At 40.7% G+C, this 20,899-nt stretch overlaps 3 protein-coding genes across 3 annotated transcripts in view; all 3 read right to left on the bottom strand.

Annotated features, from left to right (window-relative positions):
- The window catches only part of LOC137988157 (uncharacterized), an 86,023-nt gene extending 85,845 nt beyond the window's left edge, over positions 1-178 (bottom strand). The window contains exon 1 of the mRNA XM_068834212.1: positions 77-178. Coding sequence (XP_068690313.1) covers positions 77-146 — 70 coding nt within the window. The 5' untranslated portion in view covers positions 147-178. The remainder of the gene's footprint in view (positions 1-76) is intronic.
- Positions 179-4,118: 3,940 nt separating this feature from the next.
- Positions 4,119-4,601, bottom strand: LOC137988150 (uncharacterized). Its single transcript, XM_068834204.1, has one exon. The coding sequence runs from the start codon at positions 4,599-4,601 to the stop codon at positions 4,119-4,121; it is 483 nt and encodes a 160-aa protein (XP_068690305.1).
- A 7,177-nt stretch (positions 4,602-11,778) lies between these two features.
- LOC137988149 (uncharacterized) lies at positions 11,779-12,228 on the bottom strand. The gene has a single exon (XM_068834203.1). It carries the CDS (start codon positions 12,226-12,228, stop codon positions 11,779-11,781), a length of 450 nt encoding a protein of 149 aa, XP_068690304.1.
- Positions 12,229-20,899: the final 8,671 nt, after the last annotated feature.

Genomic DNA, 20,899 nt, shown 5'->3' with positions numbered 1-20,899 from the left:
AGCACCTCTCATGTCCCCCACAAGCTTATGTATTTGAAGGCTTCCATATATAACTAAACATGAAAATCAGACTCACCCCAGACACTATGCAGTAACGAGATGAAAAGTACAACTTTACACCAATGAATGTTGCGATAAAACTCCATCACGAGTTAAACATCACAGAAGACAAACTAGCTTCTATCAGCTGCCAGCTGTGCGTGTAAATGAATATAAAAAAAGATATGCAATAATTGCTGACAGATTTATTTGCAAGTAAAAGGCAAGATAGTTAACCAGTCAAATGGTTTCAGTTCAGTCATGGTTGCTCTAACGGGAAACTGAGACGTCTAACCCTAAGGAATGAACGCGAAAAAAAAATTCTAACTTGTAGATTCCAGTAGCTTGGTGTATACAGTACATGACCAGCTCTTGTCATTTAGTATATTCACTAAAAGAAAGGAAAATAATTGAACTAGTCTATCTATATAATAATCACTTTTCTCAGACAGTATGTAAATATCCTCTTTTTTTTTTTAAACGTGGCTCTCTCGTGTCAAAGGTCCAACTATTTGTGAATATTGGAAATATTTGTAAATGTTTCACTGATCATCACAGCGAGGACCTCCACAGACTAGGCAAGTACTCATTGATAACTTTTTAACTGTCGATAGGAAAAAGTTATAGATGACAAAACATCGCGTGTGCTGTGAATCAAGTCATCGACTGCAAATTGCGAAAAATCAAGCCGTCGACAACAAAACAGCTTTCCTTTTCAAAAGGAAAACTACTCAAGTTATCGATGACAAACGAGCTCATATTGTTATCGATAACTTCCTTTCTCCCGCTTAAATGTGAGCAAGTTGTCGATGACTAAGTCTGTTTTCCAGCGACGCAAGCGATTTTTAAGTTTGCTTTTTTCCCAGGCTCCCGCCAAAAGTATCCGTTATCGACAACTAAACTTTTAGTCTGTGGAAACGCATTTCCTGACATGAAGAGTTGTCAAAAAAATTTAGTTGTCGGCCAATTTTATTCATACATTCAAAATAGCGGCCACTCGGAATAAGTCAAGATTGCGGCTATTTAATGAAATGCAATTGATGCGCTAAACCAATTTATTCAAAATGGCGGCCACTCGGCATAATTCAAGATGGCGCCTTTGAGAAACGGGCCGGGGTTGAACGAAATGCAGAACGTGTAGGTATACGAGGGTTTCATGAGATTCAGGACATGTAGGTGTATGCAATAAAGCTAAAAGGAAAATGGCGAGCTCACGGAGCCAGTGAGATAGAGATGACCAATGACCAAGATGACCAATGAGAAACCATTGACGTCAGTATACACTAATTTACTTGGAAAAGCGGATCAAAAAGCGAGTTTGACGGGCTATCTGTCAAATAAACATATTCAAAATGGTTGATACTAATGCTCCTCAACATTTGACTTGATTGCGTTAATTGTTAATTTTCTGTTTAGATTTGTCCCCAAGTAGTGCCCCAGTGCTAGAATGATTAGACGCTAAAAAAGTTGGTTTCCTTTCCTTACTTTTCCCAAAATGCCCAAGAATTAAGAATGAAACATTGTAATAAGCCCTTAAAACTGTTCAACAACATAAAAGAAATACTGCAAAAGGAAAGAGAAGCACATAACGGATGACATTTGGGTAATCGGCCCGATGTTTTTCAAAATTATGAAAAATCGTCTGGATAAAGGATTCTTTTTTTTTTCTCAGAATCATTTCGTTTGTGACGTAACCATAATTTTATCGGTAAAGGAATTCCACAATACCATTTTCGAGTTTTAAACTCGTGCTTAAAGGGGAACTGAAGGCAAAAATCAAGTATTTCTTTTCTTATAGTTTAGACCCAGTATATTGATGTTTGACACATTTTTTGCCATTTGGGCCTTTTTTTTTTACTTCAAATAAACGTTTTTACTGTGGTTTTAGGCTATTGGCATTGCGGCTCAGAATAGGTGTGTCAGCGGTCACTTTCGGAGTCTATGACGTATGATATGGGGAACATGTGCGAGAGACTTGATGAACAGAGGCGGGATTTTAGGGATTTTGAGTGATGTTGACCTTGTTATTTTAGCTCAGTAAGAAAAATTTGCGACATTTAAGACGGAAAGATGCCTATAAGCAGTCCTCTGCGCTTGTGATATATTCATTGGAAACTTGGACATGAAAGCGTAACTTAAGAAACCATTAGAAACATTCGCCGGACGAAGTATGTTTTTTAATACATAGGATTATTTACTCCAGTTATTTTGTTTTTATTATTATGAAATTCACCTGGTTTGGACATTTGTTTACTAAAATTGTTCTCAGTATAATGAAAGAAGTCAAATCACGTTCGACAGCTGTAAAGAGTGCATATATGCTCCGAGCTTGAAATAAACATTGAAATTGCCCGATCTGTTCTCCTGTGACTTCATTGGTGTCATTTTAGTTAATTGCATAATTATTGTCAGCTTCTAAACGCTTCTAATGTTAATATTGCGACAGTTTTAGGGTAGTGATTGAATTATATTTCGAGTTAGCGCGGTGCTTCGAAGTCAGTAGACGGAAATCCCATGACTGCGATTTCGTAAACTACTAAGCTCGATTTACAATGCACGTCATGTTCCTTTCGCAACTAGTAATGTGTTATCGCACCTTTTCGAAAATTTCAGGCTGATTTTTCCGGTCTTGCGGCAATCTTTTTGGTATATAAATAAAGCTATCCATTTTGGGTAAAACTCAGTACTCACTTTATGTGCATATAGATCGCTTGTACTGTTTCGTCGTAATGGTGTATTGTTGTGCTGTTGGATGCTCGAATGATTCTCGATCTGTTAGCAAGGAGCATGGAATAAGTTTCCACCGTCTTCCTACACAAAATTCTCTCTTGCAAAAGTGGTTAGCAAAAATATCCCGAGTTGACTTTGCGGTTACCAAAGATACTCGGTTGTGTTCTGATCACTTCAATGCCTGAACTGTTCAAAGCCTGACTGCTTTGAACGTGATCTTAAAGCAGAACTTCTTGGGTTGAAAGCAACACGTACATTGAAGCCGGATGCACTACCAACAATTTTTGTCCATCGGCCAAGAAAGAAGCCTCGACTGTCGTCTGAAAACCGTTTGCATGACAGAGCAAAGCAAGAGGTAAGAGTCTGAATTAATTTTAGCTACATGCAACTCGAAGTACTTTCTTATCTTACATGTGGAGGGAACGCTCACGCAATTACTCATTTAGTCACGAAATGTCTGCTTTGGTTTGCAGTATATTGCATCACTCACCACGACACACCATGTTTCCCCTATGAATGTTGTGGAACATAGTACCTCCTCTGTATGTAATTCAGCAGCTGTCTCCCACAATTCCCAGGGTGTGCATGCAGAACCTGTAGCAAGTCTTCTTTGAAACTCGGCCATTCCTCCACAGGTAGTATCACAAATTGAGGACCGCTGATCCACCGACATGTTGGAGTTAGTTCGTGAATCTCCTTCACTCTCGTATAAGCGTCAGCTGCGTTAATTGTGCCAGGAATGTGATGCCACTCATTGATGTCTGATTTGGAGGTGATTTCGGCGACTATGTGTGACACGTACACGCTAAATCTTCTCTTGGGCATTGCTGAGGCATTGCAATACGATCTTGGAATCCCTCCAAAAATACGTTTCGTTAACTTCAAAGTCGATTTCTTCAAGTATCTTGGTTTTCAGTCTAGCGGCAACAACCGCAGCCTGCAGCTCCAAACATGGTACGTTCAATGTCTTGATCGGTGCTAGTCTGGTCTTGCTTATAATAAAGCTCACATTGACTTGCCCACGAGTAACCGTACGGCGGAAGTAGGCAATTGCTCCGTAAGTGATTTCAGATGCATCGCAGAACATGTGTAACCGAACACTTTGGCACTCCTCATGATGAAACCCATACCATCGAGGGACTGCGATGGGCTGGGAAATCTTCAAACCGCCCCTCCAAATTTGCCATTGTAGGAGCATGTCGTCAGGCAGCACTTCATCCCACTTGATTTGACGTCTCCAAAGTTCTTGAACGATCAGTTTCGCCTTTAATACGCACGGGGTGGCGAGGCACAGAGAATCGAAAGCACTGCTTCTGGTACTCAACGCACCTCGCTTAGTATTGGGAAATTTACTCTTCACTGGCTTCAGACTCAACAAGTCCTGTTCTGCATGCCACTTTATGGGTTCTTTCCTGGGGTAACTCGTTGCGATAAAGATTGACAGTGTCACAAGCTACTTCAGACGTAAGGATTGCTGATAAAACTTTCCGACTGTTTGACATCCACTTTGTGAGTCGAAATCCCCCGGTTGCTAGGATTTTTATCAGCTCCCTGGCTAGTACCATGGCTTCATCCGAGTTCGGCTTCCATGCCAACAGGTCATCAACGTAGAAATTTCTCTTTACCGCATAAGTCACATCTTCACTGAATTTTCCTCGCTGGTCAAGATCGGTTCTCTGTAACGCATCGCTTGCACAACATGGCGAGTCGACGGAACCAAGCACGTGAACTGTGATACGATATTCGTCCGGCTTCTTTGTTTCATCTAAGTCTCTCCACGAGAAGCGTACTGAGTCTCTATCTTCTTCAGAAAAGTAAACTTCATGGAACATTTGTCCAATGTCTGCTTTAACGCCAATCCTCGACTACGAAATCTCAAGAGGATTCCAATCAAATTATTTAATAAATCAGGACCGGTCAAAAGCTGGCCATTCAACGAAACGCCATGAAACTTTGCTGCTTCGTCAAAAACCACGCTGACTTTGCCAGGTTTCTTGGAGTTCAGCACTGCATGGTGTGGCAATTACCACGTTCTTAAAGATCTTAATTTGGCCTCTCCGTGATTCCTTTTTTTTTTTTTGCGTGTCCTCTGTTGACGTAATCATTTATAACTTTATTGTATTTCACCGCCATTCTGGATCTTTCTTGAGCTTCCTTTCGGTCGAGTGGAGTTGTTTGGCGTGATTGGCTCACCTTTCCATAGCAACGGTGTTTTATAGTGACCCCGCTCTTTCACTACAGCCAGAGCTCTTTGGTCTTCAATGGAAAGGGTGGCTTCTGAGGGATCTTGCCTCGTCGCATAAGAGTCAACTTCCCAAAATCGTTTAATTTGTTGTTGCAGAGGGAGCCCTTCGATTATTGCAAGAAGGTTTGCATTGATGGTTTCACACAGTCCTTTGGTTGTGTTACCAAAGAGGGTCCATCCAAGGGGGATCTTAATGGCGATGGGCTGCTCGCCCACACGTCTCTGGTGGACTTCGAGGTTAATCAGCAGGTGGGTCATCTTAGATCCCACTACAAGCATTACTTCAGAACAGTCAATATCAGGTAAGTCGATACCTGATAAATGACTCCACTGTTCAATGGCTGCCCTTTTCGGCGGATTGACCGACGGGATATTAAGCTTGTCAATAACCCACGGTCCTGTCACCGTTACTGGTTCTGAATGATCTTTAGACGAGAGACCAAAACTCGCTCTATTCAAACGCTGAGTCTTCACATCATTGCCAACTGACTCAGGTTAAGTTGGTAGGCTTCACCAATGAGTTGTAGGTGGTCTGCTGAATCCTATTTCATAAGAGTTGAGTCACTTCTAGGATCGAGAACAGCTCTGGATCTGCACTGTTAGGACTTGAACGAGGACCTTTCTTCGGGGCTGAACGCAAACTTGGTGGACGTTACTCTCCGCAGTGGTTAATGAACTTGGGGAAGGTCCGGAACGTCCAGCAACTTCTTGCGGAGGAACTGATGTCCTGGGTGTGCTGCTGTGGGTGTCTGTTGGATAATCAGGCTTTGAATGTGCTTGGTGACCTTCATGTAACAGTGTGTGTTGGGGTAGACCACAATGTTTCTTTAAACAGCGTTTTTACTGCGACAACATTTCGCCTGATGGTTTCCCTTTAAGCAATTGAAACAGAGTTTATGTTCCCAAGCAAGTTTTCGTCTTTCTTGGAGTTGCTTGGACTTAAACACAGGACAATACGCAACCCGATGCCTTTCTCGGTAAACAACACACTTCTTCCTATTCGACTGAGCGTTCCTTTCTGCTTTATTTTGAAAGTTGGCCTGACCTTGCTTTGAGTTGTGAGAGACATTGCTGTCGCTCCGAACTTCCGTGAGAAGCCCTCTTGCCATGGCCAGGGGGTGAAACTGAGGATTTTGCTTCAGATCAGTGATGGCATCGCTCTCCACTAGGACTTCGTTGGGGAGCTCTGCTCCAGCGGCAAGGAAATGCAATTTGATGCTTGATTTCGGTTTGGTATATTTCTGCTTCTTGCTCCATTCCTCGCATATAAAATCCTCCAGGGGGTTAAACAAGGTGTCAACTCGTTTATGCAACCATTTTTCATATTCGACCAGGCTGGACATATCCGTACGACCATCTATGTGCTCATACTCTTACACCGCGCACCGGTGGCTCAGTTGGTTGAGCACCGGACTGTCACGCGGGAGGTCGCGAGTTCAACTCCGGCCGGACCAACACTCAGGGTCTTTAAATAACTGAGGAGAAGGTGCTGCCTTTGTAACTACATCTGCAAATGGTTAGACTTTCAAGTCGTCTCGGATAAGGACGATAAGCCGGAGGTCCCGTCTCACAACCCTTCAATGTTAATAATCCTGTGGGACGTAAAAGAACCCACACACCTGTCGCTAAGGGTAAGGCACGTAGTTCCCGGTGCTGTGGTCTGTCTTCGGTTGTGTATCATGGTTGGGAGGGTAAAAAAGGGGGCCACAGTAGCTGGCGCTAGCTGTTGTGGCGCTCTGCCAGCTTGACTGGCAAAGTTAATAAAATAAATACCATCTTACTCTTAGGTGCATTGGTAGTCGCATAGTCGCTCTGCTGAGATACTCCGGGATTTGGAGTATAGCCGACTCACCCATCTTCACCCACCGCGTCGTACGTGCTTTCACTTGGTTCTAGTAGTCCCGCAAAGCTTGTCTGTCATTCGAAGACACAAGGGTACTGTCCAGCATGTTGCTTAGGTAAGCTGCTGCAACACTGTTACGGTTTCCAAACTGGAGTTTCAATGTCTTTAGGGCGGCTGCATAGCTATAACTTGTGACACTTAGACTTTCTGCCGCTTTCTTAGCATCACCATCGAGGTTATGAAATAGGTAGGCCATCCTACCTGAATCAGCAAGTGTCGTCTTGTTGTGTATTTGGTTACGAAATCTTTCAACAAACTTTGACCAATTGATTGGTTTGTCTGTGAATTCAAAGAGCTCAAGCGTTGGTAATCGCTGCTGTTCTTGTGCTCGCAAAAGAGCTACGCTTGAGTCTGTCTGCAAGCTATCAGAGGTCAAGCAGAAGACAGTTTCTTCACCCTATGTGAGATTGTCAATAAATGAATCTACTGGTTCTTCAGCTTGAGCTGAATGATACTTAGTGGTTACTTTAAAACCACTTGGGTAGGGAGTTTACGCCCTCCCGGTACACGGAACCTATTGTGCCATGAACGATGGTTGAGAGTAATGAATGGAGGACGCGTATTTTGGTTCACAAGAGACCCAAGCTAAGTTGCCACTACAAATAGTACTGTAAGTTGATGTCGAAGGGACACTTGTAGCCCTTCCCAGGGGAGTAGTACCATGACAAATTTCTGTATCAAAATAAGGAGTAGATGCTCTACCATTGCAAGATGACCCATGTTTATTGTAAGTCATAGTCGCATGTCAAGATGAGGGGAACTCATCAAACACTTGGGTCTTTTCAGCTAAGCTGACAGGGGTTGTAGCTTGGAATGAACATTTAATTCCAGGTTGGAGGAGATCTCGATTAGGTAATTTCGCAGAAGTACTGAACGGTAGCACATTTAATTCACTTGCTGTGGCAACTTGTAACTGGCTTATGCCAAAGTTGGGTACATCATTATTTGCGGCATGAAATGGTATTTCTTTAATGGACCATTTCTCCTCTAACTTCCTTCTCACGTTCCTTATTTTCCCTTCTTACTCGCTCCTTTAACTGCTTTGCTTGAAGGCTCGCGATGGCGGCCTTAATTTGGGCGTCCTTTCTCCTCCCTGACGAATTTGACCCTGTTTGGCTCACCGAATCTTCAGGTTGTATTAGACTGCTGTAAAGCGGCGATATTACTTGTTCATCCACAGAATGGAACACTTCTTGCTTATCCATCATTTAGCTGGCCGCAATTTGCATCTGGCTCGTATAGACCAATTTGGTTAGATTAATATCAAACTTGTCTTAAACGCAACAACTTTCTATTTTTCTTTTCGACCACATGGGTCACATGACGATCGTGCGTGATCACGGGAACCCTCATATCCGCAAACAGATTGGACAGCAGCGGGTCCAATTTATATTTTATCTGTCAGGTCGGGAAGCCTTGTTTGTTGGGTTATTGACCTGAGACCGGACTCTTATCTGAAACAATGTTAATCAATACCTTCACTGAAGAACCATTTCTTTCAATAATGAAGTAAAAAATAGACAACAAGCTTTCTTTCAAATAATTCTTGACTAACAAGGACTCGTCAAATTTCAATTTTTTTTTTATTTGAAGACTGTGCAGAGTTGAGTGCAAATAAATAAAATATATATAGTCAGCAAATTGTAAACACAGACTACCAGAGAATTAGCCGTTCGGTTTTACTGTTGTACAGAGCAGCACAGTTAATAGAATATTAACGAGAACTCGAGGAAGAGGTAAATTACAAAACAATATTCTACCTCTAAAGGTCGTTAAAAAGCTTTCTTTTTGGGCGTTCATTTGGACGAAAAATGTCACAAAAACCTTTCCCTGCGTAAAAGTTCTTGAAATATTTGCTATGAGGCAAAAAACCCTTCTTACTTTGATTGCGTGGGTGAAAAGCAAGAAACAACAGCAATTAAATAAATTCCAGTCTTACAGTTCAGGATACCCTTTTCGGAAGAACCTTGACCGTGAATAATGAAGCCCAAAATAGACAACAAGCTTTCTTCCAAAACATTTTTCACTGTCACATTTTCAATTTTATTTCTATTGAAGACTTTGCAGAGATGAGTACAAGATAAACGTAAATTGCCAGCCCCTAAGATACGACTTCAGTAAACACTGTGATATGATGCATTCAAAGCGTTCGATTCCTTTCAGACCTATACAGAATTTGCCATTTGATTTCAGTGTTGTACATAACACCACAGTTAGCCAAATAACATTAGAAACAAAGCTCACTTTGTGCTATCCGACGGCCAAAGATGCAATTGTTGTTGAGGACCATTACTCGTTGCTTTGAAGATTCCAGATATTTACTTTTCACCGCCTGTCTTGTTTATCCAGTTGACTCTCCATTATTGAGCTCCATCAGGGTTTATTTTGTTTAAAGATCCACTAAAACGCAATTCGTGTTACAATGACTTTGGACGCCATTGCGGGTTAATTATATATTCTACTGTGTTATACCTTCCAACTCAAATACGATTGCGATTGGAGGAGAACGTGTCACGTGTCATGAGTCAAAACTCACTAACTCCCTAGGGAAACAACGACATGAACTTTCGAATCGCACGTGATCAGGTCGTGCACCTTTGAAACAGAGGCAAACCTGTAACATTTTGCAATAAAGTCGTACCCTGACATCCGTGTATTGTCGACCCTCAATGTTCCCCTCAGATTGAGGGTCTCGGAGAAACAAAACTCACTGTTTCCCTTGGGGCCAGTCATTAAGTGCTTAGTGCCCACTGAATAAAATCTACGCATTCCTACTACCCCGTTAAACCGACCAAACATACGCTCAGAGGGACTCTACACACAAAGACACTACTAAGCAGGGGAAGGATAGCAAAGCCTTTTCCCGACACGGAAAAGAAAATAATAAATTAAAGTCTCAGCAAAATTTCTTGTTCCTTTTTATGTATTTTTCGTATGACTTCCTTGAAAAGATGAGGTTTTCAAAAAAAATAATGGTCTTAATTTAAAAACTGACTTTTTTTATGAATTTTTAACTTGCAACTGGAAAGCCATTATAAAAAACCAGCCGTTTTGGGATCACGTGGGAGGATACGTCACAGGTGTGGAACATGTTTGAATGTGAAAATTTAGTCCGCGAAAAAGTATGTTCAAGAAGTCCAGGGTGCAGTGCAAATGCTACTTTTCCTATTAAACCTCTTGTGTTGAAAAATAGGAGGTAAAACGGTTGCAATAGCAATATGATTCTCACAGGTTTGATGCTTGGTGCTGCGCCGTTAATCGACGTTAACATGAATTTGTTGACGGGTTTTATGTAATACAAAAGAAATCCTTATCTGAAATTTCAGTTTCAATTTGAAATTAAAACCATTGCAATTACCGTGAGTACAAGTCGTTCCAAGATTCTTCCCTTTTCTTGAAGATGATATAATGTTAAAATGATGCAAGATATTCAAAATTATGAAACGTTTGAGACCCGAGGATTGTTTACGTCCTGTTGACTCGACCTTCCAGAGCCGGATCGGAATCACCCATTAAGTAGTCTACACATACATTACCCAACCCTAACTGTAACCACCCTCCCTAACAATATTTAAAAAGAATTCGAAGCAATGGTGAAAGATAATACTAATAAGAAATGCAAATATGGCGGTGTGTAATGGCGAGGAAGAGAAAAAAAAAAAGAACCTGCGAAGCGCTGTGTTGTGATGACGAATGCAAGGGGAGTCTCCGTGCATAAATTCCCCACTGAAGAAAATTCGTCGACAATGGGTTTTGTTTGTTCGCCAAAAAAGAGACTGACTCATGGAAACTAGGTTCGGGTCACATTTGCAGCGATCATTTCACCCTCGAAAGTTATCACGATTACGGAATGAAAGTCGCTGGCTATGCTTCAAAGATGTTGTTGAGGAAAAATGCCATTTCGTCAAGGCAAGTTGTTCCAACCCAACAACAGCGTAAAAAGAAGTGTTCACCATCCGGATACTAGCGAAGGAAGCAACGTGGATACACCTGAGGCAGGATATACTGCTGCGAAACGACCAAGCAGAACCTTGACAACATTTACAGCAAAGCAGGGCCGGGAATTTACACAATTATAGGTAAATGTTCTACCACCTATAGCTGCTGATATTTTTGTTGATATGACTTCAAAACAATTACATTAATTTTACTTTTCATACCTACAAAGCAAAATCTCTTTTAACAATAAACAACAAAACAATAATAATTATGCAAAGAATACTTTATCAATACGCACGAGAGCACTTAACAGACATGAGAAGGGAAAGGCCTTGTGATAAACAACAAGCCTTTTAATGGCGCGAACAACAACCCCTTTTTCACATCCGGGAATCTCTAAATACGGGTTTGACAAATAAGGGCATGTCACGCAACATGTTACACAATCCGCAATATATGAGATGCCAAAAACGAATGAAATATGAACACTACTGAATCATAACACAAACTTATTAAACAGTGCTTAAACAAAATGATGATAACGGCGTTCGCAGACTGAACAATAAGGATCAGTTCAAAGTTCACTGTCCCAGGCTAAAGCTTTCACTGTTTGTCAAGCTACAAAGTCTTTGAGATAGGAGGGCCTAGTAACCAGTCTTCCGGATCGTGTTCTGACTTCAGCGGCGGACTCCTTTGTCTCTTTACATGGTCCAGAATGCGGTGGATTCCTAGCAAGTGACTTTTCACAGGATGTGTGTTCGTCAGGCTCGTCGGAGTAGCTTGGTACTTGTGGCAGTTCAGTGAAGGTCGACCCGAAGGCGATTGATTGGCTACTCTTGCATTTCTGTAGTGTGTTGGGGTCCGTAGTGGTTCACTGACAATTTCCCCAGTGGGCTATCTCGTCTGACCTTTGTCAAGTCTCTCAACAACGGCAGTCTTCTTCCATTCCTTTTGTCCGTGTTGAAATGGTTCTTACAGTATCTCCCTCGTGCAGTGGAGGTAGGCCTTTAGCATGAGCGTTGTAACATCTGGCTTTCTTCTTTTGAACATCCTTCAGCTTCTCTTTCTCTTGATTGGTACTTAAGGATCTTGGTTCCAGGAGAGTGCTAGTGGTGGGCAGCAGAGTCCTTGTCCTTATGTTCATGAGCCGTTGAGCGGGGCTACTGCCAATTCCTTGTGACGGAGTATTACGTATCGCAAGAACTCCCAAGTGCGGAGCAGATTTGACTGCTACCTCAACCTGTCCGTTTCCGTTGCCGTTGTAAGGAGACGTTACCATATGTTCAATGTCCCAATCCTTAGTTAGCTTTTGAAATTCAGCAGCAACAAACTGAGGGCCATTATCACTGATAAAGCTGGCATGGACTATCATATCTTGCAAAATGTGACTTGAGCTTCCATACTACAGCCCCAGAATCAGTGGTACGTAGCCTGTCTAGTTCCCCAAATCCTCTGTAGTAATCAACCGTAACAAGATAATCTTTCTGACCTTGGGTTAACAGGTCAACAGCAATTTTTCCCAGGGTCGCTGTGGTACCTCATGGCTCATAAGTATCTCTTTGCCATGTGACAGCTCAAATAGTCTGCATGGTTCACATGTTGAGATCCAGTGCTTGAGCTCAGCATCATACCAGGCCAAAAGACGCTCTCCCTTGCCCGCATTAAGCATCCTTCTACAACAGCCTGTGAGACATGTATGTCCTTCTTTATCTCAGCTCTTAGCCCTTGAGGCACCACGAGACGTTCACCTTTGAACACAAGCCAGTTCATCTCTCACATCGTAATAGGGGGTCAGTTGAGGAGGGAGTTTGGACCGATCCTCCTGCCAACCTTCCAAAATTGTGGCTGTAAGCAGTTGAAGAGTTTCATCCTTAGAAGTCTCGAGTTGGAGTTTCTGTATCTTCTCTGATCGCATTGGGAGAAATTGAACAACATCGATGACTTCGACTTCATTGCAGATCCCTTGATTGCCTGCTAAAATAAATGACCTGTTCATCATATCTGCAAGGTGCTGTGTACGACCGGGAGTGTACTGGACATTAATGTCATAGGCTCTATCAAGTGGTTTCTTTGAGATCGCCTCAAGCGGTTTGTGATCAGTGTTCACAAGAACACGGCGGACAAGAACACTTTTCCAACGCAAACACAATGGCCAGCATTTGTTTCTCAGTGGTTGCGTAACGAGTCTCTAGATCCGTTAGCGCCCTGCTACCGTAAGCAAGAGGTCTACCTTCTTGTAGGAGAACAGCTCCAAGGCCACGGCTACTTGCGTCGCACTCTATGACGAGTTCTTTGTCTGCGCTATTGTAAGCAAGGATTGGAGCTTGGGAGACAAGGTGTTTTACTTCACTGAAAGCCTTCTCCTCGCCATCTTCCCAATGCCATTCAACACCTGTCTGGGTCAGTCTTCGAAGGGGCTCCATGACGTGGGAAAATCGTGGAAGAAATATGGCAAGGTAATTGACCGTGCCATTGAGTCTCTCAATGTCCTCCTTGGACTTCAGCGTTGGTAGCTGGTAACTGATAGTGCTCTCGTTTCACGGAGCGATTCAGATGACGTGGGTCTATGCAGATACGTAAGCTACCATCCTTTTCAGTTGCAATTGCCGTTTGGTTCAGTAGGTTCGTCTACTGGGGCGAGAACTCCTGCTTTAACAAGTCTATAACGTTCCTGTTTTACAATGTCCCTCAGCTCAATCGGAAGCCGTTTTGATGGACGAAGAATTAGGTCTGCATCAGGTTTCAGTGTTAGTTGCACAGATCCAGGTAAGGTGCCAACATCCGCATTGAAAATGTCTGCATAGCGCCTTAAAATATCTGATGAGTTCATTAATCCACTCACACTTTCGAACCTCTCATATTTTTTTTTAATATATATTTTTATCTGTATATCTTTTTTTTTATTTTTTATGTTATTTTATTTTATTTTATTATTTTTATTCCCCTACATACATAATTAAATACAATTCTAAAACATCAAATTACACTACTTACAATACTGCATTTACTAACACTTCATTACAATACTTGTCTAATGCCTATCTAAATATTATGAAAAAAAAAAAAAAAAAAAAAAAAAGGATTCCATGTACAGCCAAATACGTACAGTTCTAAGAACACACTTCAAAAACAGATTACGGGTTAGGTTCAGAGCCCATGCACAAATCCCACTTCTTATTAAATATGTCCATGTTATTAGTATTTACACATATAATCTTTTCCGTTTCATACTTAATTTTTGCCTTTAGCTTGAAGGCGTTTATAACAGGAGGAGGCAGATTTCTTCTGCAATCCCATATACATGATTTAGCCACTAGTATCAAATAGTTTAGTAAAGGGCAATTTGCGTAGATAATACCAATCATGACATCTTGCAGAGTAAGGTGGATGAATTCTCTGGTCAGTAGGAAGAAGAAATATTCGAAATCTTTCCAAAAAGGTTGCACAAGGCTACAATGAAAAAGGAGATGGTGTAGAGCTTCCTGTTCTGAGTTACAAAACGAACTTTTATCCTCTGAGATGTAACCTATCTTAAGTAACTTTGTATTAGTAAATAGCATCGAGTTAAGGACTTTGTACTGAAATGCTTTTATGTATGGTTCAAAGGACACCTTATGCGGTAGCCGGAAAACCTTTTTCAAGTGATCTTCTGACAAATTAACAGTTTTCCTCAGATGTTGAGAATTATTTGGAAGCTTGGATTTTGAGTTTTTTATTAATGTGTAATAGTCCTTAGATTTCTTTTTTTACACATCAAAGTTTTTGCCCTCAATCGTTACCAAAAAAGAAATTTCAGAAGGAGTGCTTTCCTTGGCTTTTAGGTGTAATGGAACGGAGTGGCGAAGTCCCGCCCAAGTTAAAAAATTAGTATTACTTATTTTGCTTGAAATAAACTTGAAAGAGTTTGTGGTATCTGTGTCGAATAAAAGATCGTTTACAAAAGTTATGCCGTTTTCAAAAAGAGTTCGATAGAAGATAGGTTTGTTGTTTAATCGTATCTCTTTTTTATTCCACACTATATGTTGCCATTCTTTTTTTGTAGTATCATAAACGGCCCGGAATTCTGACCACCACTGAAGTAACTCGGAATAAAAGAGGGAAGGAACAAAATAGTCTTTGATATCGTAATTGCAATGAAATAAAAGGAGACCTCCGTGACGCTTCAATAAAAATTGTAGGTAGCTTTTCCAAGCACCGTCATTTTCTCCAAAGATTCTTTTCAGCCAGGCTAGCCGTAACGATTTAATCATACTTTCAAGATCAATCATTTTTAGTCCGCCGTCCTCGTATTCATTTATCATGGACAGTCTTGTTACTTTATCCGTTCCTTTCCATAGAAGTGTAAATAATATTCGGTTCAATTCTTGGACGATTTCCTTTGGAGCCGGCAGAAGCGACAAAAGATAAACAAATTTAGGAATGATTAAGGACTTAATAACTGTCACTCTCCCATAAACAGAAAGACTCTTGAAGACCAGATATTTACAAGCTTTTTGACGCTGTCCAGCCTCTCGATAAAATTATTTTCATGCAGTAATTTAGTATCATAAGAATAGTACACCCCAAGGCCTTTGATTGGTTCGCCGCTTCATTTAATACCAAAGGGTTTTGAAACATTATATCTTAGGGAGCCAACCCACATTCCTTCAGTTTTAGATGTATTTATCTTAAGACCCAACAGTTTCCTGAAAACATCCAGTAGGTTGAAAAGGGCATGCGCCGAATCTCGATCTGATAGAACTGCTGTCGTGTCATCAGCGTATTGGAGAAGCTTTGTTTCCTCTTTACCAATCAAGATGCCTTTTATCGCGGTATTTTGTCGAATTGCTATGGCAAGGGTTTCAACTACACAAACAAATAAATAAGGAGACAAGGGATCACCCTGTCTTACTCCTCTTTCCAAAGGAAAAATAGCCTGTTGTGAGACCATTATTTATAACACAACTTTGTATATTCTTATAAAGTGTCTTAACCCATCGGATAAAATCGGGACCAAAACAAAAAGCCTCCAGGCAGGTAACGAGATAATTTCACTCTACACTATCGAATGCTTTATGGAAGTCTAGAAAAATCATTAGCCATGGGATGTTTTCATTAAGAGTAAAATCCATTAAATCAAAGATTGATCGTACAGTTTCTCCTTTGGTTATGATGGATGATATCTGGTAAGACATTTTTTATCCTAGTCGCTAAAAACTTAGACACAATTTTCGCATCAACATTAACAAGAGAGATTGGCCTCCAATTTTCTAAAAGGGAGCGGTCTTTTCCTTTCTTTTCAATGAGAGTAATTACTGCTTGTTTCTGGGAACTTGACATTTCTTCTTTTTCAAAACACTAATTCGCACACCTTATGAAAAATAATAAAATTCAATTGGAATTCCGTCATTTCCTGGGGCTTTGTTAAGTTGAAAAGTTTCCAGAGCATTGGCACATTCTTTTGAAGTTATTTTACCCTCGCAGGATAACATTTGTTGATCTGTGAGGCCGGGGATATTTAAATTATTCAAGAAATTTGTCGCTTGCGTGTTGTCTGCTTTCTTAATCTGGCTTTTATATAAATCTTGATAAAAGCATTTTTGTTCGGAAAGAATATTAAAGGGATCCGTAATAATCGAGCCACTAGTTTTAAGTTTTCGCACATGCTTTTTAATATGGTTTCTTTTCTCTAAATTAAGAAAGTGTTTTGTACTTTTCTCGCCGTATTCGCACCAGCGCGCTCGCGTACGAATAATGATAAACTTGAAGTTTTTCTTCATAAAGAAGTTCTAATTTCTCTCTCGCCGAATTAAGAGCGTTCACATTGATGGCATTGGGGTCGGAATCAAATAATTCCTTAGCTTTAGCAAATTCCTTTTGAAGATTCGCTTCTTTTTCTTTTCTTTCCATTGCTTTTCATTTCGAATGTTGGATTGCATGAGCTCTGATTTTATATTGAGTCCAATCCCAGATGCTTCTGTCGTCTGTCAATTCTTTTTGACCTTCTATCAACCAAATAGGTATTTTTGTTGTTACATCTCTAACATAGTCTTCATCATCCAAAAGCGAACAATTCATTTTCCAATGGCCTGGACCTTTGACATGTTTTTCACTAATACTAAGCTCTATAGAAATGGCTGCATGATCGGGATGATATCTGTTGTTGTAACTAAATCCTGTAAATTATTCGAAATAAGCCAGAAGTCTAAGCGGCAAAGAATCATGGGCGAGTTTTGGCTCCAAGTGTAGCTTTTTGTAGAAGCATTTTTCACTCTCCAAATATAAACGAGATCAAGGTCAGCACATAAACAAGCAATGGTTCCTACTACTGATTTTCTTGGTAAAAGTGTACCTCCTCTCTTATCGAGCACCGGATTAAGAGGACAATTAAAATCACCTCCAAGAATTATGTTTTCTTCTTCATCTAGATTTTCTTTTTGTAAGGTAGTTCCTAAATCTTTAAAGACTTCGACAATATTGGTACCCTTATTTGGTGCGTAAATATTAATCAATAAATACGTTTTTTCTTTAACCTCTGCCTTCAAGATCAAATAGCGTCCCGCCAGGTCTAAAATTTTGAATGGATATACAATCAACTCCTTTCTTAAAAAGAATGGCAACACCACGTGAATTAGGGCTTCCATGCGACATTATAATCTCACCTCCCCATTCATTTTTTCATTGTCTTTCGGTCTCCTGTTTTGAATGCGTTTCCTGCAAAAATATGAAATCTGCCTTTTGTTTCCTACACCAAGTATAGATTGTCCTCCTTTTTCGAAAATTACTTATACCTCTCACATTCAAAGAGACCAATTTACATTTTTCCAAAAACATCTAAAACAAATAGACCTTTGAAAATATAACACAAGAAAATTGACAAGTAATGGCATTATTAGACAACAAAGAGCCAGAAAATCTTTAAACAAATTAGAGAACGAAAAACACTTTTTAAAGCACAGTGAATACACAACACTAAACAATGGGAGATAAATAATTGAAACCCTTACCTTACCAAAATGAAAAGTAATCGAGCCTTTTCCAAAACCGTGCCATCCATAACTTTCTTAACGTATAACTCAACGATTCCGCTCCTTCACCGTTCAAAACATTTAGAATACAAAGAGAAGTACCAATGGACCGCTAAGATTCTATATAAATACACCGGGCGGAAAAATATAACCTCTAATAGTTGACTGTAATGAGTTCCATTTTCTCAGCTACCTTGAGACTCAAGAGGGGAGTGAGATTCTTTTCAAAAACAATAAATTTTACCCTGTACTTCAAGAGATTCTTTGGGTTTTCAACAAGACGTTTTCAGGTTCCAAGTGCCTTCGTTTTCACTTTGTTCCACATTTCAATTCCAGGGAAACATTGCAAGACTCAATCAGGGTTTCGACAACAAGGCTCTTGGGAATTATACATACAGTGGCAGCACAGTCCACTTGCAGTTTGAATAAAAACCATCCCCTGTAAAAACTAAGACACAAGCATCAGCAATATTTCCTATTAAGACAGCTGAAGTGCATTCCTTCTCAACTCTAAAGCAGCTAAAAAGGTTAGATATGCAGAGGCAAAGAAATTCTTATACTAAATCGTAATTCGTCTCAGTCTAAAAATACTCAAATAGTCTCGAAGCTCGTGACAAGAAATACTAACTGATCTCAGTTCCGAGAAGATAAATAATTTTGTACACTACTCTTGACAACCTATTTGCAAAGAAAGAAAAGAAATTGACACGTAAGAGGATCCTATCTACAACTTTAAATGAACAGCAACGCGGCTACATGTCCGGCGGCCTGACAAGGTTTCTAAAGTACTCCACGTCCGGTAGTTTAAACATTTTTCCAATTTCGAGTAAATCTTTCGATCTTCCCGAGAGCTTGTTCATTTTTCAGTCAGACACAGAAAATTATGTATACAGGGTCTCATGAACAACTTCCGGTGACATCATACACACTCACAACAATCTTCAACTAAGAATGAGCTTACGAGAAAGAAGAAGCATGTTGAGGAGGTTTGTATGGAGCGTCGATTATGGAGTACATGTACTTCAAAAAATTATATCCGTTGCTGAGCATGCAGACACGACATATAAAATTATAACTAACACTGCAACAGCTATCCGTTGAACAAAAGCCTATTTAATGAACTTTCTGGCGTACAAAAATTCTCAAAGTAGATACACAAAATAATCAGCAAGAGAGTGCACTTGAGAACAGAAACTGCACGAACAGGCCTCCACACTAACCATTCTTCGCTGTCGAGTGTCGCCGAAGAGATTCTGGGTTTTTCACTCTTTGTGGCGTTTCTCTAGATCGTGCTGGAGGCTCAATATGCTCACACCGTTACCCCGGTACCCTACGCGTCATCTTGCGCGCGCTCGTGCTCCCCTCCCGCACCCACACATGTTTTTTTGACACAACAAATCTTTACAAACCTCTACCCCGGTTCGCAGTTTTTCTCTTGCGTCCGAAGTCACCCGATCTCCGCACGGAAACAAAAATGTCGCAAAATTATGACGTGGAGCGTTATGTGAGATTCCGCCATAACAATAAAGAACTCATGAAGGACAGCCATAAGGAAGACAAAGGAGATATTGGACAAGACCAGGAAGAACTAGGGCGAGGTGGGACTACTTTGTGGATGAAGTAGTATTACCTGAACATTTATTTCACATATGCACAATCCCAGGTCCAACTCGTTCTTATCGCTTTCGAACCTATTAGTTTGGACATACGAAAGCAAAGACAAACTTAAACGCTAGTTTGGGCGAAAATAATTTGCTTCGTTTTCTTCGAGATCAAAACACATTAGTGTGAACGGGGCCTGAGTTACAGCTCTTTCTGGGGTCTTCGGCTCATTATCTAGGCAAGTCCCTCACGTATCAAACACGAAGGAGATTCTCTATTCGTGAGTGATGATCGGGGATCTTCAAGAAAAAGATTGAAGATTGCGTTTTAAAGTGATTCGTTACAACTGCAGCTACCAACTAATTTCGTCAGAGGATATATGTAGGGCTTCTTTCCTTTAAAGTGGATTGTTGAGATGTCCAGCTGATAAAAATGAGATATGTCTTGGAGCATCTGCACACAAGACTTTGTGAGTTTAGAGCAAGCTGCGGTTTCACAAATGTTATGCGTATCGTACATGATCGGATGCTGAAGTGATATTTCTGCCATGACTTCGTTACTCAAATCTTGTATGTTCTGTTCATGAATTTTATCCAGCTCTTCGGCGTGTTCATCTTCTTCGTCCTCAGGTTCAGCAGCTTGGACAACTTTCTTTGAAGCAAGGCGTGAGAAAAAACTTGCAACTTGCTGAGAAGTTAAATAACTCGAAGCTTTGAATCTAGAAGAGCCATCTGCGTTTCTAACTTCCCTCATTGACTTGGAAACATTGGAGGGATCAGCTTTCTTTCCAGTCTGTTCGCCGATTTTGAATACTTCTTTAAGCTATTGTTTCTGGTTTTCATTCAGTCGGGTTCTTTGAGTACTGGAGGATTTCAACGCCCAGCCCATTGACAACGATGAACGGGAATCCGGTGCCTTAGCTGTACCAGTATCCTCTACAGGATTATCAACAGTGGCACCACTCTGTTCTAGTTTTGATGCATATTGCATCATTGCCTTATCGAGAAGCGTTAGGCGCTCAAGAGCATACTTGTGCCTTCCAACATCAAGATGATGTTCAAGGAACGAAAATCTTTGAAATGATTTTACGCATCCCTTTTCAGGACATGCAAACAGTTTACAGTGACACTCCACATCGTCCTCACTTTATTAATCCGAAGCTTCTCCAGCATCCGATGCCAATTGCTCCTCTCCTTGCTGGGTTTGGAGTGATTTTCTCCTCGCTCGCTGTAATTGCAGTGAATGTAACCTTTGGATCTCTGGACTCCTTTAATATAGTTAGCATTGGTACAGAGTATTTTTCTGGGAAATCAAACTGACTCCACGGCAAGAATTTAACTGGGCCAAACGCATATGACCTCCAAACTCTCATTCCCTCATTGCCATATTCAACGTTATCGATAAATGAAGAAATGATATATGAAATGAATCATA

This window comes from Montipora foliosa, unplaced genomic scaffold (genome assembly GCF_036669935.1).
Source record: "Montipora foliosa isolate CH-2021 unplaced genomic scaffold, ASM3666993v2 scaffold_409, whole genome shotgun sequence".
NCBI lineage: Eukaryota > Metazoa > Cnidaria > Anthozoa > Scleractinia > Acroporidae > Montipora > Montipora foliosa.
The sequence above is the reverse complement of the archived record's forward strand: the minus strand, read 5'-3'. Positions and strand labels throughout refer to the sequence as shown.